This window comes from Aquarana catesbeiana, linkage group LG12 (genome assembly GCF_042186555.1).
Source record: "Aquarana catesbeiana isolate 2022-GZ linkage group LG12, ASM4218655v1, whole genome shotgun sequence".
Classification (NCBI taxonomy): domain Eukaryota; kingdom Metazoa; phylum Chordata; class Amphibia; order Anura; family Ranidae; genus Aquarana; species Aquarana catesbeiana.
Window position 1 is genome coordinate 226,066,469 of NC_133335.1, and position 18,336 is coordinate 226,084,804.

Genomic DNA, 18,336 nt, shown 5'->3' on the forward strand with positions numbered 1-18,336 from the left:
GGACAACGCACAAGTATTCTTCTTCTCAATCCGTTTTATTTCTCTGTTGCTGAATTATGTCTTTATTTCTTTGAAACACCTCTTTTCTGTAAACATTTTATTGGCACAGTTTTGACTTTTTCATTATTAAAACCGTATTTTGAAAAGAATTAACCTTGTCCCTAAGCTCTCAATGCAAGCTAAAAAAAAGAGAACCTGTCTCTAAGAAAAATCCTCTGAACATTCCTGTCTGTGGTGACAGTGTGTGTTACAGACGATTATTCTAAAATCATGCTTGGTCTTGCTAAAATTTACGAGTTTCCTCCTGCTCGGTCCAAAAAAAGGGGGTGGTGGCAGTTAAAGGGTTAATTGCTCAATTAGCCCAGTGACAATCACTTTCAGGCTGCTGGCACCTAGATTGTGGTCCCAAAAGCTGGAAAATCTTTGTGCTGGGTGCAGCTGAGAATGGCATTGTCAGGTCAGTGTCAGCGCGGTGTGAGATTGGCCGCTCCTTTGTCGCGAGTTAGTGAGGAGAACAGGGATCTGATACCCGTGTTCATCACGGGAGGACTTTTCATTCTCCTCTGACTGTCCTATGAGGCTGCAGGACTCTTAACCCTCTGTTTGGACAGTGCTGATTGGCCCTATGCTGATTACATGCACCCCCCCCCCCCCCAAAAAAAACTCTCTAGCAATACACACCAAACTGAACATGTGCAAAGTGCCCCCAAGGCTCTATACCTATCAGCAGATGGATTAGGGACAGTGGAAGAAGGGGAGGATCAGAGAAGACAGGATCAAAGAGCCTTTTTACATGCAGAGGATTAACCCCTTAGGTTCCACAGTGAGTATAACGAGCATTCTTTCCTGCATATACAGACTGATTTTACTGTTGTGGGTTTAGTAATACTGTCACTTTAAGGCCTCATGTACACTGCTGCTGGTAAACGGGCATTTAGGAGCAATTGGGCATTTTTTTCAACTGCTCCTGGACCCTCCTCTATGTTATCTTATCAGTACATGTACACAGGGTCGTTTATAGTCGTTTCTAGGCACTTGTGTTTGGAGGCTTTTTTTGGAACCCAAAAAAATGCGTTCAGAAGCTGTGTTTAGAGGCATTTCAAATAGTGTGGGGACAAAAAGTATTCAGACCCCCTTAAATTTTTCACTCTTTATTATATTGCAGCCATTTGCTGCCATTTTTGTCCTCATTAATGTACACACAGCACCCCATATTGACAGAAAAACACAGAATTGTTGACATTTTTGCAGATTTATTAAAAAAGAAAAACTGAAATATCACATGGTCCTAAGTATTCAGACCCTTTGCTGTGACACTCATATATTTAACTCAGGTGCTGTCCATTACTTCTGATCATCCTTGAGATGGTTCTACACCTTCATTTGAGTCCAGCTGTGTTTGATTATACTGATTGGACTTGATTAGGAAAGCCACACACCTGTCTATATAAGACTTTACAGCTCACAGTGCATATCAGAGCAAATGAGAATCATGAGGTCAAAGAAACTGCCTGAAGAGCCCAGAGACAGAATTGTGGCAAGGCACAGATGTGGCCAAGGTTACAAAAAATTTCTGCTGCATTTGGGGTTCCTAAGAGCACAGTGGCCTCCATAATCCTTAAATGGAAGACATTTGGGATGACCAGAACCCTTCCTAGAGCTGGCCGTCCGGCCAAACTGAGCTATCGGGGGAGAAGAGCCTTGGTGAGAGAGGTAAAGAAGAACCCAAAGATCACTGTGGCTGAGCTCCAGAGATGCAGTTGGGAGATGGGAGAAAGTTGTAGAAAGTCAACCATCACTGCCGCCCTCCACCAGTCGGGGCTTTATGGCAGAGTGGCCCGACGGAAGCCTCTCCTCAGTGCAAGACACATGAAAGCCTGCATGGAGTTTGCTAAAAAAACACCCGAAGGACTCCAAGATGGTGAGAAATAAGATTCTCTGGTCTGATGAGACCAAGATAGAACTTTTTGGCCTTAATTCTAAGCGGTGTGTGTGGAGAAAACCAGGCACCGCTCATCACCTGTCCAATACAGTCCCAACAGTGAAGCATGGTGGTGGCAGCATCATGCTGTGGGGGTGTTTTTCAGCTACAGGGACAGGACGACTGGTTGCAATCGAGGGAAAGATGAATGCGGCCAAGTACAGGGATATCCTGGACAAAAACCTTCTCCAGAGTGCTCAGGACCTCAGACTGGGCCGAAGGTTTACCTTCCAACAAGACAATGACCCTAAGCACACAGCTAAAATAACGAAGACGTGGCTTCACAACAACTCTGTGACTGTTCTTGAATGGCCCAGCCAGAGCCCGGACTTAAACCCAATTGAGCATCTCTGGAGAGACCTAAAAATGGCCGTCCACCAACGTTTACCATCCAACCTGACAGAACTGGAGAGGATCTGCAAGGAGGAATGGCAGAGGATCCCCAAATCCAGGTGTAAAAAACTTGTTGCATCTTTCCCAAAAAGACTCATGGCTGTATTAGAGCAAAAGGGGCTTCTACTAAATACTGAGCAAAGGGTCTGAATGCTTAGGACCATGTGATATTTCAGTTTTTCTTTTTTAATAAATCTGCAAAAATGTCAACAATTCTGTGTTTTTCTGTCAATATGGGGTGCTGTGTGTACATTAATGAGGAAAAAAATGAACTTAAATGATTTTTGCAAATGGCTGCAATATAACAAAGAGTGAAAAATTTAAGGGGGTCTGAATACTTTATGTCCCCACTGTATATACACTACCGTTCAAAAGTTTGGGGTCACATTGAAATGTCCTTATTTTTGAAGGAAAAGCACTGTACTTTTAAATGAAGCTAACTTTAAACTAGTCCTAACTTTAAACAAATATACTCTATACATTGTTAATGTGGCAAATGACTATTCTAACTGCAAATGTCTAGTTTTTGGTGCAATATCTACATAGGTGTATAGAGGCCCATTTCCAGCAACTATCACTCCAGTGTTCTAATGGTACAATGTGTTTGCTCATTGGCTCAGAAGGCTAATTGATGATTAGCAAACCCTTGTGCAATCATGTTCACACATCTAAAAACAGTCTAGCTCCTTCCAGAAGCTACAAAACTGACCTTCCTGTGAGCAGATTGAGTTTCTGGAGCATCACATTTGTGGGGTCAATTAAACGCTCAAAATGGCCAGAAAAAGAGAACTTTCATCTGAAACTCGACAGTCTATTCTTGTTCTTAGAAATGAAGGCTATTCCATGCGAGAAATTGCAAAGAAATTGAAGATTTCCTACAACGGTGTGTACTACTCCCTTCAGAGGACAGCACAAACAGGCTCTAACCAGAGTAGAAAAAGAAGTGGGAGGCCGCGTTGCACAACTAAGCAAGAAGATAAGCACATTAGAGTCTCTAGTTTGAGAAACAGACGCCTCACAGGTCCCCAATTGGCATCTTCATTAAATAGTACCCGCAACACACCAGTGTCAACATCTACAGTGAAGAGGCGGCTGCGGGATTTTGGGCTTCAGGGCAGAGTGGCAAAGAAAAAGCCATATCTGAGACTGGCCAATAAAAGAAAAAGATTAAGATGGGCAAAAGAACACAGACATTGGACAGAGGAAGACTGGAAAAAAGTGTTGTGGACGGATGCCAAAGGTGTGCAATGCTGTAATTGCTGCAAAAGGAGGATTCTTTGATGAAAGCAAAGTTTGATGTAAAAACAATGTTATTTCAAATACAAATCATTATTTCTAACCTTGTCAATGTCTTGACTCTATTTTCTATTCATTTCACAACGTATGGTGGTGAATAAGTGTAACTTTTCATAGAAAACACAAAATTGTTTGGGTGACCCCAAACTTTTGAACGGTAGTGTATATATATATATATATATGTGTGTGTGTGTGTGTATATGTAAAGCGCTGTATAAATTGACAGAGCTATATAAGTACCTGTAATACCGCTTTAAAATCTGCATGTCATCTGCTATTTCTCCACAAGATGGCTCACTCAGCTGGCAACAGCCTGATTTTTAACACAGTTGACAGTCTGGTGTTCCGCTCAGAGAGAGACGGAGAAAAGAAAAATAGGTACGGCTCTGTCTTCCTTTCTGTGGATTGCAACTGCGGAGAAAAACAAGGCTGTGCTTTTTCTTTTTTTTTAAACGGGGTTTTAATCTGAAATAGAAACTTAAACAAACCGCATGTTCCTGGGCCACGCTGAGCAAATGTAGTACGTGAGACTGAATTTTGTGGAAGATCAAGACACTTCCTGATTTATTTTTTTATATAATGGAACCGGTGGACTTCAAAGAGGAGCTGAACTGTTCCATCTGTCTGAACGTTTATACAGATCCCGTAACACTGAGATGTGGACACAACTTCTGCCAGGTCTGTATTGGCCATGAGCTGGACACACAGGAAGGGTCTGGGGGTTACACCTGCCCCAGATGCCGAAAAAGGTTTCCCGAGAGGCCCGTGCTGCAGGAGAATGGAGATCTGGGCACCACAGGCGACTGTTTTATCGCCCCGCCATCCCAGTTTCAGGTCCCCAACATCTTCTGTACTTACTGCATTCACTCCCCGGTACCCGCCGTCAAATCCTGCCTGCTCTGTGAAGCTTTTCTGTGCGACGATCATCTGAAAGTCCACAGCAAGTCGCTGGAGCACGTCCTGTCTGATCCCAACACGTCCCTGGAGAACAGAAAATGCTCCATCCACAGGAAGATCCTGGAGTATTACTGCTCTAAAGACGCCGTCTGCGTCTGCGTGTCTTGCATTGCCTTTGGAGACCACAGAGGCCACGTGGTGGAACCTCTGAACGTGGCCTTCGAAAAGAAGACGGAGAAGCTGAGATACTTCTTGGAGAAGCTGACCTCCAAGAAAAAGAGGGGCGAAAAGAGGGTGCGCAACTTGCAGAAGCGCAGGATGGAAGTGCAGGAGAAGGCCTCCGGGGTGACGAAGAGGGTCTCGGCCCTTTTCAGGGACGTCCGGGAACAGTTGGACCTCCTGGAAAAGAGGGTCCTCAGCGAGATCTCAAGCTGGGAGGAACATGTTTCGCTGTCGGTTTCTGATCTGATTCAGCAACTGGAAGTCAAGAAGGATGAACTGTCCAGAAAGATGCACCACATTGAAGAGCTGTGTAAAATGACCGATCCAGTCACCGTCCTACAGGGAAGAGAAATTTGGAGGGACGATCTTTGCGATCCTCAAGATGGAGACGATGAAGCCAGGGAGTGGGATTATAAGAGGATCTACGAGTCCGAAGATCTGGATGAGGGTCTGATCTCATTGACTTTACACGCGGGTTTAGCTGACATAATGACCGGCATCAAGAGAGGGATCTACGTCTCGGAGTCTTTGGATATAATGCTCGACCTAAACACCGCCGGCAATTATGTGACTATATCGGGGGATCTAAAGACTGTCTCCTGGTCAGAGATGAACCATTATCGCCCAGAGACGCCGGAGAGGTTCCAGTATTGCCAAGTCATAAGCGGCAGGAGCTTCAACTCCGGGCGACAATACTGGGAGGTGGAGACCAGCGAGTCAGGGGACTGGATGATTGGGGTGTGTTACCCCAGCATTGACCGGAAGGGGGTTCAGTCCTATATCGGAAACAATCACAAATCCTGGGGTTTGTGCAAATTCAATAATGAGTATTCGGTGATCCATTGCAGTGAGGTCAGTCAGATACCGTATTGTGTTTCCTGCCAGAGTTTCAGAATTTATTTGGATTACGAGGCCGGACAGTTGTCCTTTTATGAACTTCGGGGTTCCATCAGACACTTACACACCTTCTCCGCCACCTTCACAGAGCCCCTCCATGCTGTATTTTATGTTTGGGGTGAATGGGTGAGAATCAGGAGCTGAGAAGAACTAGGTCTGTAAATGTGGAGGCTCCAAAAAATTGTTTTGGATGGAGTAGGGAAAGTGGTATTGCTCTCTGCAGGGGCGTACCTACAGGGGTTGCAATTGGAACACCTGGATATGAGGGGCGGCAGCATACAGAAGAACCGATCCCCTCCATTTTCCTCCTGCAGCCTGCTTCTCTTCCTCTCCCTCCCGCAGACATTCAGTGGCTGCAGGAGGAACATGGAGGGAATCAATTCTTTTATATGCCCCTCCTATCCAGATCCTGCTGCCCTTGGGCCCCCCTGTGTGCTCTCCTTGCTCTCCCCCTCCCTCCTTAGCGCTGCCAGGTTTCCCCCCTCCCCTTTCTATCCGGCTGCCGTAGGAGATGTGTCAGGATGGAGAGCAGGGAAGGGGCTGGTAAATATGTCATTTACCAGCCCCTTCCTTTTTCTGAATGGACAGGATAGTCAGTGATCAGTACCGATGGCTCACTGTGTTCATTCATAACTGAGGCATAGTAAACTGTTTTTCCTATGCTTCAGTTTGTGAATGAGCAGGAAGCTCTGTGCAGAGCTATTCCTGTCCATTCATTCTGTGCAACGAAGGTGCAGAGATGGAGATAGAGGTCTGTGTCCTCAATCTCCTTTCTCGGTCTCAAAGGTGAAACATCAGAGGTCTGTTTAGACCCTTGATATCTCACCAGAGCCCCCCAATGGGGGTCCTAAAGAAAAAATTGTAAAAACTAATAACAAATAAAATGATAAAAAATAAAAAAAAAAAAATAACAAAAAAAAAAAAAACTACTGACACCAGTGGCAGAACTACCAGGGTTGCAAAAGTTAAACTTGTGACCGGGCCCTGGAGTTCCACCACCATGATGCCCCAAAATGGCAGAAAGGGGGCCAGCTGCGGGACTGTAATAAAGGGTCCCACGATGGGAGTGAAGGGCCCCGGAATCAGTGGGAAGATCCCCGGGCCCAGAGGGAAGGGCCCTCAGCCGGGAAGGCCCATCATGGTTTCCTGCACCGGAGCCCTGAAGATTCTAGTTACGCCTCTGGCTCTCTATATCCTTGTTAGTGAATGACTGTAGTTGTGTTAATGTGGATTGTTTCTGCAACAGCATTCACTGATGTATGGTGGGCGGCGTATTTCCCCAAACGCAGAAGTGGTAATTTTGAGGAAATGGGCTGTGGAGTGGAGAGGGAATAGAACACCTGTCAGGTTTTTGTTGCTGCCTGTGCCCCTGTTAGGGAAATTCCCTCTATTAGTCCTGTTTACCATTGTCATCAAAAGTGAAAGAAAATACTACATAGTTACATAGTTAGTAAGGTTGAATAAAGACACCAGTCCATCCAGTTCAACCTGAGTGAGTGCGGGTGCGTGTCTACAATCGTCCCTATCCCTGTACATTGTGTCTCATTAAGATGCTCCTCTATTATATATATTATTTATTTAAGGTACCCATATAGCGCCGTCAATTTACGCAGCGCTCCACACACACATCGCACACTACCCTCAAGGAGCCCACAATCCAAGGTCCCCAACTCACATTCATATACTAGGGGTCAATTTTTTTGGACAGAAGCCAATTAACCTACCAGCATGTCTTTGGAGTGTGGGAGGAAACCGGAGTACCCGGAAGAAACCCACACAGGCACAGGGAGAACATGCAAACTCCAGGCAGGTAGTGTCGTGGTTGGGATTCGGACCAGCAACCCTTTTTACTGCTAGGTGAGAGTGCTATTCACTACACCACTGTGCCGCCCAAAATTACTAAAGTACTACATTTTGGGTTGGTACCAGAACAAGAATAGAGAGTAATCTTCCAATGGGGACACTCTTTCCAGTGACAATGAGGGACTCCCTCTCTTTGGAGGGATTTCTTCTCACTTCCTGTTTCATCTATGGGAGGAACCCTCTCTTGGGGCCCATTTACACTGGTGCATTGTTGTTTTTTTATTAAACACATATTGTGTTTTTAGAGTGTTTTTATTGCGCTGTATTCAAATTTAACATAATGCATATGTGTTTTCGATGCATTTTCATCCCTGGTCACCGGGGGGGGGAACAAATTGACTCAAAAAAAGACACTTTTAAAGATACATGGTGCATTTTTGTTCTGCATTCCCATTGGTGCATTTTCATTGGTGCGCTTTTTCAAACAATGCACCAAAGATGCAGCTAGCAGGACTTTTAAAAAAAAATAGCACAGATATGTGAACAGATACTATTTAAAGAAAAAAATTTTTTATGCGCTTTTGTCGTGATGGAAAGGTACCATTTTAGCGTAGCAAAAGCGCACCAGTGGCTTATGCCCCGTACACACGGTCGGATTTTCCGACGGAAAATGTGTGATAGGACCTTGTTTTCGGAAATTCCGACCGTGTGTGGGCTCCATCACACATTTTCCATCGGATTTTCCGACACACAAAGTTTGAGAGCAGGCTATAAAATTTTCCGACAACAAAATCCGTTGTCGGAAATTCCAATCGTGTGTACACAAATCCGACGCACAAAGCGCCACGCATGCTCAGAATAAATAAAGAGATGAAAGCTATTGGCCACTGCCCCGTTTATAGTCCCGACGTACGTGTTTTACGTCACCGCGTTCAGAACGATCAGATTTTCCGACAACTTTGTGTGACCGTGTGTATGCAAGACAAATTTGAGCCAACATTCGTCGGAAAAAATTTGTTGTCGGAATGTCCGATCAATGTCCGACCGTGTGTACAGGGCATTACTCTATCCACAATGAAAAAAGAAATAAGAGTTTCGCCTTTCTATTTTAAGATATTAAAACCCAATTCTGGGCAAAAAAAATAATAATTTTCCTAAACATGGAGAAGGAGAATCTCCTTAATGGGGGGCACAGACAGCAATAAAAACTGACAGGGGTTCTAATCCCTCTCCACTCTATCCAAAACTAAAAAAAAAAATGTTTTGCCCGGAGTTGGGGTTTTAAGTGTCAGTGAGCATGAGGCCTAAATCATCCAATGGGGGCGCCCGCTCCCGTTAGGATGGGAATTCCCCTCACTTTGGCTAACTTTCATTTCCTCTCAAGGACAGGAAGTGAAGGGAAATCTCCCCAGGCTGGACACAAGCAGGAGAAAAAAAAAAATATCCAGTTAAAGGTTTGAACTCCTCACAAGTCTATGCAAAACTTTAAAAAAAACAACAAAAAAAGAACAAACGAAAAAAAATAAAATGTTGGCTTTTCACACCTTTAAGGGGAATGTATATTCTTTATGATCACTTTCAGACATACATACAATATAGTTTAGCTTGCTGTTAATAATCCTATGGATGTGGGTAATATTTTAAAATTCTGTGTATAATTTGTTATTAGATATGTATATGGGGGGGGGGGGGGGGGGGGGGGCGACCATATTTGTTTATTACGTATGCAGGCACTGCTTTGCTGAAATGCTACACTGTGGTCGTCTTCACTGCTTCTTCTCAACAATATCTATGTGTCGGCCAACTGGTTGAAAACAATGCACTCCCTGTGTGGCTGAAATAATGAGTAATTGCACTGAGCCACTGAGAGCTCCCCCTAGTGGCTAATCTACAAATACATTTAATACAATAAAGAAATTATACAAAAGCGTGATTCTAAGATTGTGAACCTCATCAGTGATTGTAAGTGAAACGCTGATCGAAACGACTCTATACATTCCCTTCAGGGAACATAAAGAAGAACTCCACTTTTGTTGAGAAAAAAACATTGATCTATGTACCTTGCAAGGATTTTAAACACTTCAGCTCTGGAAGATTTACCCCCCCCCCACTTCATGACCAGGTAATTGTTTGTCATACGGCACTGCGGTTCTTTAACTTTAAATTGCGCGGTCGTATGACGTTGTACCCAAATAACATTTATGGCCTTTTTTCCCCACAAATAGAGCTTTCTTCTGGTGGTATTTGATCACCTCTGCGGTTTTTATTTATTGCGCTATAAACAAAAAAGACTGACAATTATTGACAATTTTCCTATTTTCTGCTATAAAACATATCCAATAAAATAATGTAAAAAATCAAATTTATTCATCAGAATAAAATTATTTTGGAGAAAGACAAAGCTTCCTCCAAGAGAGGCAGAGAAGAGAAGCTTTGTCTTTCTCCAAAATAATTGAATTCACATTTTTCCAGGGATTTGGAGACATCTATCTGTTCCTGGAAACAGTCCAACAACAATTTTCTTCTACAAATTTATTCATCAGTTTAGGCCAATATCTATTCTTCTACATATTTTTGGTAAAAAAAACTATGGGATATTTTTATGGATTTTTTATTTATTATTTACTAGTAATGGCGGCAATAAGCGACTTATAGCGGGACTGCGACATTGCGGCAGACATTCTGACACTAACACCTTTTAGGGATCAGTGACACATACAGTGATCAATGCTAAAAATATGCACTGCCACTGTACTAATGACACTGGCAGGGAAGGGGTTAACATCAGAGGTGATCAAAGGGTTAACTGTGTGCCTAGCCGGTGTTTTAGCGTATTGTGGGAGCTGCTTTTACTAGGAGAAGAGATGGATTCTAGTCCCTGATCTGCCTTGTTTAACCACCTTCTGCCCACGCTATAGCCGAAAGACAGGAGGGGGCCCATGTACGTCACGTGTACAGTCATTGAGACTCGGCTGATCACAGATCGGAGCAAGGGGCCGATCCCGGCCCGTTACCATGTGATCAGCTGCCAGCGAATGACAGCTGATCACATGATGTAAACAGAAGATCGTAATCTGCTTTTTTTTTTTTCCTCACGCTGACAGCATGCGGAGAAAAAAAACAGCTGATTAGTGGCTTCTGTCAGAGGGACATCAGTCCCAATTATGGAGAGCCACTGCTGCTATGCAGTGCCCACCAGCGTCACCTACTGGTGCATATAAGTGCTTCCTATCAGTGCCCACCAGTGCCACCTACTAGTGCTGTCAATCAGTGCCCCCTATCAGTGCTGCCTAACAGTGTCGCCTACCAGTGTCCACCAGTGCCACCTATCAATGCAGTGCCACCTATCAGTGCCCATCTGTGCTGCCAATCAGTGCCTCATCATCAGTGCTACCTATCAGTGTCACCTACCAGTGCCCACTATTAGTGTAATTCAGACCACCCATCAGTGCCACCTATCAGTCCCCATCAGTACCGCCTATTAGTGCCCACCAGTGCCGCCTCATCAATGGCCACCAGTGCCACCTATCAGTGCCCATCAGTGCCACCTATCATTGCCCACCAGTGCTGCCTCATCAATGCCCACCAGTGCCACCTATCAGTGCCCATCAGTGCCGCCTCATCAATGCCCACTAGTGCCACCTATCAGTGCCCATCAGTGCCACCTAACAGTGCGGCCTCATCAATGCCCACCAGTGCCACCGCACCTATCAGTGCCGCCTATCAATGCCCACCAGTGCCACCTATAAGTGCCGCCTTATCAGTGCCCATCAGTGAAGGAGAAAAATTACCTGTCTTCAAAATTTTATAGCAAACTATGAAACTGTTTTGTTTTTTTGTTTTTTAATTTTTGGTCTTTTTTCATTTTTTTTTAGCAAAAACTAAAAAACCCAGCAGTGATTAAACACCACCAAATGAAAGCTCTATTTGTGTGAAGAAAATGACAAAAATGTCATCTGGGTACAGTGTTGTATGACCGCGCATTTGTCATTCAAAGTGTGACAGACTCTGAAAGATGAAAATTGGCCTGGGTAGGAAGGGGGTGAAAGTGCCCAGTAAGTAAGTGGTTAAATAGGCAGATCCCCGTTCTGTGTACTTTACCGACGGCTGCATTTGTTTTCTTTTCTTTGGCTGTTTTTCCCCCTCTGTTTTCACCTGGTGATCTAGCCAGTAACACACCTCCGGTATTAGAGCGACCCCCTCTCGATGAAGGCGCACAGGGGGCACCCTTGGGCAGCAGCATTTTCAGTCTGGGGGGGGGGGTAGTTAGATGGAATAGCAGATTTAAATACACAAACAAATTGTAGCCAAACTCCATCAGTTACAGCAAACCGTTTCTTTCCTTTTGGGATAAAGGGTTTACACGAATAAATAAAAGCTGATCATTTTAAGCACCCTTGTCAGTGGTAAATGGTTTATCTCATCCACGTAAACTGACACATTCTGCTGGAGAGCTTGTGCTTTTAGAAAAACAGACTTGCTGGCTGGATATCACCAGATGAAAATATAAGAAAGAAAGCCTAAAAAAGAAAACGAATGCAGCCATCACATCTAAGAATTGGTAAGCTGCAATATAAGAAAAGTTTGCTTTGGGGTTTATTATCACTTTATAGTGGAAATATGAAATATGAACAAAGCATATCCCTCTATAGTGTGTACTTGTCTCAGTCTAGAGCACTAAGTGGCATTTCTCTCTGCTGCCTCCTTCCTCGGCTATCAGCATGAGTCACTGCTGACACGTTTTCCTGACACCATAAGAATAAAGGTGACAGGGGAGGGAGCTCCAGCACACCTCCTGTGATTGACAGCCTCAGCTCAGTTCCTGTGTGCTGTGTGAAGGGGGGGGGGGGGGGTCCTATCCCTCCAATCAGCTGTCACTGAGCTCTGCAGAGTCTAATTTCAGCTCTCTGACATTTTTTTTCTGACAGCTCAGACAAGCTTTATAAATTCTGCACTTTGAATCTATGGGAAGGACAGCTGTAGATTACCAGGTACAACTTATGTAGGAGGATTTGTTTCATCTCTGTGCATCACCTGAGGCCAGTCACTTCACTGGGTATATGTGAGGGTTTACAACCACTGTAAGGCTTCGTTCACAACTAGCATTTGTAGGCATAGGTTTTTTGTGCGACGCGCATGGGGCAGCACGTTCATTTGAATGAGTTGCCCTATGCGCGACAAATGCTCCAAAAGAAGCTGCTGCACCTTTTTTAGTGCATCCATTAGCATGTTCGGCGCGCGTTTTGCACATGTGAAAGTGCGTGTTTGCTGGCCGCATTTGGGGTACCATTAAAGATGGCATCACAAGCATGACAAGCGTTTTGCACGGTTTCCGTGAATGCGCAGTGAAACGCGTGCTTCTGCGTTATTATCTGGTTCTAACTGTGCTGAGAAGAACTGACACGGTGCTGTCACTGATACCTATTCAGCATGACAGCATCTACTTCAGAGGACCGGCAGTACATTTATAACCCCTTGATAACATTCCATTGGACGAAACGCGTCGGTGCGGGACATGTGGAACTGACGTCTTGCTGCTGTGCGATTACGGGTCACCAGCAGCTGCCCAAGTGAGTTTTTTTTACTTTGTTTTATACTGCTTTTATCTTTGGAACAATAAACCTACTACACGATGAAATCCCATCTGGGATCCTGGTGAGCTTTCTTTATTCCCAGCTGGACTCTGTGTGTGAGTAACATGCTTCCCCGATTATTACTCCATCATGTAGAGGAAAAACGAAGAAAAAGAGATCATTATTGCCTTGAAACAGGGAAATCTCACCATTGTGGGAGGGGCAGAGACACAAACTACTGCAGGGAAATCCCCCCATTGTGGGAGGGGCAGAGACACAAACTACTGCAGGAAACCTCACCATTGTGGGAGGGGCAGAGACACAAACTACTGCAGGGAAATCTCACCACTGTGGGAGGGGCAGAGACACAATCTACTGGAGGGAAATCTCTTCATTGGGGAGGGGCAGAGACACAATCTACTGCAGAAAATCTCACCATTGGGGGAGGGGCAGAGACACAAACTACTGCAGGAAATCTCATTATTGTGGGATGGGCAGAGACACAAACTACTGCAGAAAATCTCACCATTGTGGGAGGGGCAGAGACACAAACTACTGCAGGAAATATCACCATTGTGGGAGGGGCAGAGACACAAACTACTGCAGGAAATGTCACCATTGTGGGAGGGGCAGAGACACAAACTACTGCAGGAAATATCACCATTGTGGGAGGGGCAGAGACACAAACTACTGCAGGAAATGTCACCATTGTGGGAGGGGCAGAGACACAAACTACTGCAGGAAATGTCACCATTGTGGGAGGGGCAGAGACACAAGCTTAGGCCGCTCCAGCTTTGGCCGCACATCTTTGCGCATTGGCCCTTCCTGATCGCGATAACAATGTGTCATACTGACAAAATGTGTGTCAGCACAGCTGCTTGATACACGTGACAGGGTGACAACGCAGGAGTATAACTAGGAGACAGGTACAAAGTTATGTCACCCTGTAACAGGAAGTGCCTGATCAAAGCTGATCACCAGAGATCACGATGGCAGGATCACCAGGGGTCACCAGGGATTATTTCAATGAAAGCTGCAGATTTAAAAGGATTGAAAATAACTTTTGAAATGAGATTAAAATGTTAACACTTTGAGATTTTATTGGTTGAGTTTGGAATGGTGTTAGTATCCCAGTAATTAGATATCTTTATATACACAGTACAATGACTTTGTGTCACCAGACTTAAAACCCAGCAGGGGGCGCACATTGCAATCCTCAATCTATTGCAGAATAAACGAAACTGAACAGATACATTTTTATAGCTCTGACATATACCGCAGTGCTGTACAGAGAACACTGTGCCAGTCACATCAATGTTTGTACCAGAGGAGCTCACACTCTAATATCCTAAACACCCCCCCCACACACACTAATTCAGTTTATTTTTGTTGCCGTCTGTGACCCATTGGGTTGAAGTTAGACAGTTTGTTTTGTTCTGAATAGAAATATGGGCAAATTTTTCGTTATTCGGATATATCCGAATTTTCAAATCATTTTCGAATTAGATTACAATAGAATAAAATAGATTAGAAAATAGAATAGAAAAGGATAGAAAATAGAATAGAAAATAAAATAAAAGAACTGAATAAAATAGAATAGAAAATAAAGGAATAGAATAGGATAGAAAAAAAAGAATAGAATAGAATAAAATATAAAGAATATAACCATCTTTCAAATTTCGAACAGAATAAATTCAGATTCGAATGGAATAAATTCAAATTCAGACAGAATAAAAAAGAATAGAAGAGAACATAAAATAATAGAATAGAAAAAAACAATAGAATAGAAAAATCAATAGAATACAATGAAATAGAAAGAATATAACCATTTACCAAAATTTGGTTAGAATACATTCAAATTCAAATAGAATAGAAAAGAATAGAAGAGAAAATAAAAGAATAGAATAGAAAAAAAAACAATAAAACAGAAAAATCAATAGAATAGAATGAAATAGAAAGAATATAACCATTTACCAAAATTTGGTTAGAATACATTCAAATTCAAATAGAATAGAATAGAATAGAAAAAAACAATAGAACAGAATAGAAAAAAAAAGAAAGAATATAACCATCTTCCGAAATTTGAATAGAATAAGTTTGAATTTGAATAAAATAAAATAGAAATAAAAGAATAGATTAGAATAGAAAATAATAGAATCGAAAAAAAAAAAACAATTGAATAAAATAGAGTAGACTAGAATAGAGTAGAAAGAATATAACTATCGTCCGAAATTTGAATAGAATAAAAAAAATAGAACAGAATAGAAAAGAAAACACTAGAAAATAAAAGAATAGAATGGAATAGAAAGAATATAATCATCTTCCAAAATTCCAATTGCTAATAGAATAATTTCTAATTAGAAAAGAATTTGATTTTAATTCAAATTCCCTTCAAGTTTTCTGAAATTCAATTGAATTTATTTCAATTCGACCAAATTCGAAAGATTCAAATTAAATTTGAATAAACTAAACAAATTCCAAAAACAAATTAAATGAATTTAGCAAATTTAACTAAACGAATTCATGCAAATAAGGAAATTGAAACAAAACTAATTTTTCTTCGTTCTGCACATGTCTAGTCAAAGGAGACAACGGGAAGTGAGAGGAAATTCCCCTCTTAGGCAGTTGTCTTCCTTGACCAGGTGTCCCCATTGTGAGATCTTCCCTCACTTCCTGTTCTGGTGACAACTGTAACATTTTGGATTTCCATCACTTTCTGTCTTGGTGACACCGTTTTAAAGAGAAAACTGTATCTCCCCATGGAGGACACAGCAATAAAAACCTGACAGAGGATCTAACCCTTCCATCCAAATCTAAAAAAAGAAAGGTTCTGGCTTTCTATTGGTGCTTCAAGACGAGGTATTACCTTATATATTGGGTTTCATTCTTCAATCCAACACACACAGTTTAGTGTAATATTCTAAAATCTGCAGCAGGAGGAGTAAGACTCAGTGATGTCCAGTGGGATCAGAGCAATAGGGATGCTCCAGCCAGTTCTTGGAGGACTCTCCACAACCTCCATCCGGAGAGGTCAGAAGAGGAAGTCCTCTCCTCCGGGGATCCACAGAAGAGACCATTGTGTGAGACCACAGGAAGTCGTGTGCAACGCTCTGCGGCTCTGTATGAGAGGCTCTGATTCCACACACAGCCCCACCTCCATAACAGGATAAGCACACCGGCTGAAATCTGAGATCAGGCTGGAAGGAGAGGGCAGGAGGACACGTGGGGCTGTCTGCAGCTCTGACAGTCTCATATTACAGGTGGTAGATAAGGGATATGACTAGAAGTGGAGAATATGTTCAGAGTACAAACAACACAATGACACCTGTGATCTGCACACAAGCTGAAATCTCCGATCAGGCTGGAAGGAAGGGGGGGTGGTCTGTGCTCACAGCCGGACCTGAGGCAGGAAGGCAACAAGGTGCTACCCGCAGCTCTGACAGTCTCATATTACAGGTAGTAGAGGGGGCACATGACTATATAAGGAGAAGAGTTCAAAGGGGTGTAGTGGTCCTTTAAGGCATGTTGGTGGGCGGGGCAGTGACACAGATCAGGGCTTGGTTGTAATGAGACGGGTGTGGGGGAGGAATATTAGATAGCGCCCTATCACATCATAAACATATATCCTTTTTTTGGGGTGCGTGTTCTTGTCCTTTAAGGCATGTTGGTGGGCGGGGCAGTGACACAGACCAGAAATTGGTTGTAACGGGAGGGGGGTGGGGTGTGTTAGATGGTGCTTTAACAAATGATCAATATATTTCAGGTTTTTAGTGTGCTTGTCCTTTAAGGCTTATTGGTGGGCGGGGCAGTGACACAGAGCAAGAATTGGTTTTAATGGGAAGGTGATGCAGTTTTGGGGTGTAGTGGTCCTTTAAGGCATTATGGGGAGGGGGGAACGGGGCAGTGACACAGAGCAGGAATTGTTTAAAAAATAGGAGGAGGATAGGGTGTCAGATGGCCCTCTATCATATATTTCATCTTTTGGGCTGTAGTGGTCCTTTAAGACATGTTGGTGGGCAGGGCATTGACACAGAGTAGGGATTGGTTATGGGGAGGAATGTTAGATGGCAGCCTATCATAAATATATATACATTTTTGGGGTGTTCTTTACCTTTAAATGGGAAGTTAATGGGCAGGGCAGTGACACAGTTGCAATGGAATGGGGTTTTGGGGTGTAGTGGTCCTTTAAAGCCCTTTGGTGGGCGGGGCAGTGGCACAGAGCAGGGATTGGTCCTCTACCATATGATAAATATACTTCACCTTTTGGGGTGTAGTGGTCCTTTAAGGCAGGTTGGTGGGCGGGGCAGTGACACACAGCGGGGTTGTAATGGGGTGGGGCCTTCTGATAATGGAAGGGGGATGGGTAGACACAGAGAGGTTTGTGTGACATTGATGCTCCATGATTGGGGATTCTCCGGTATTTCTCGGTCAGGTGTCATGTGATGTTTTTCTCCAGCATGTTGGGGGGAGGTCCGTCCGGAGGGGAGGGGATGGAGGAGGGGGGAGTGCTCCTTGAAGAGGAGGAGCTAATCTGGAATGAAGGCGGAGGAGGAATGTCCCTGGACGATTAGGGAGTTGGAGGTGGGGTGTTCCTTTAAGGAGGAGGAGTTCTCCCAGGAAGAGGAGGAGCAGAAGGAGGGATGACCCGGGAGGGGGCGGAGAATAAGAGGGATAGCTTGCAGGAGGGTGGAGCTATCTCTGAGGGAGGCGGGGAGTATTCCGCAGTGGGAGAAAGCAGGGAAAGAGTAGGGAGGCGGGGCGTATCGAGGAAATGGGCGCGGCTATCCCATGTAGTAGCTGCTAAGGGGCGTGACCGCCCGTGGCATAGGGGGCGGGAGAAGGAGGTGTGGGCGGTGTTTTCGCGGTACGATGGGCGTGTCCGGGTCCGGCGGGGTTGGGTGACGTCACGGTGGTGACGGTCCCGGTCGGTGTCGGTGATGGAGCTGGAGGACGGATTGGTGTATCAGGAGGAGGCCGGGGCCTCGATGTCGGAGCGGGTCTCCGCTCTGGCGGCCTCCATCTACCGGGAGATGGAGCGGCTGATCGGGCGCTATGAGGAGGAGTCGGTGAAGGAGTTGATGCCGCTGGTGGTGGCGGTGCTGGAGAACCTGGAGGCGGCCTGTACGGAGAGACACGAACAGGAGGCCGAGCTGGAGCTACTGAGAGAGGACAACGAGCAACTCATCACCCAATACGAGCGGGAGAAGGCGCTCAGGAAACACGCCGAGGAGGTACCGATCTACAGAACACCTCCCCCTATCTATGATACACTTC

General features: G+C 44.3%; 2 protein-coding genes across 3 annotated transcripts in view; both read left to right on the plus strand.

The window, feature by feature from the left end:
• Window positions 1–3,998: 3,998 nt before the first annotated feature.
• Window positions 3,999–6,612, plus strand: LOC141113606 (E3 ubiquitin/ISG15 ligase TRIM25-like). The gene has a single exon (XM_073606806.1). It carries the CDS (start codon window positions 4,250–4,252, stop codon window positions 5,828–5,830), a length of 1,581 nt encoding a protein of 526 aa, XP_073462907.1. The 5' UTR covers window positions 3,999–4,249; the 3' UTR covers window positions 5,831–6,612.
• Window positions 6,613–17,869: 11,257 nt separating this feature from the next.
• Window positions 17,870–18,336, plus strand: part of SPAG9 (sperm associated antigen 9) — a 114,763-nt gene continuing 114,296 nt past the window's right edge. The window contains exon 1 of one of the 2 annotated variants that reach the window (XM_073606807.1): window positions 17,870–18,293. In XM_073606807.1, the coding sequence (XP_073462908.1) occupies window positions 18,000–18,293 (294 nt within the window). In that variant the 5' untranslated portion in view covers window positions 17,870–17,999. The remainder of the gene's footprint in view (window positions 18,294–18,336) is intronic. The other variant, XM_073606808.1, reaches the window with a different exon arrangement.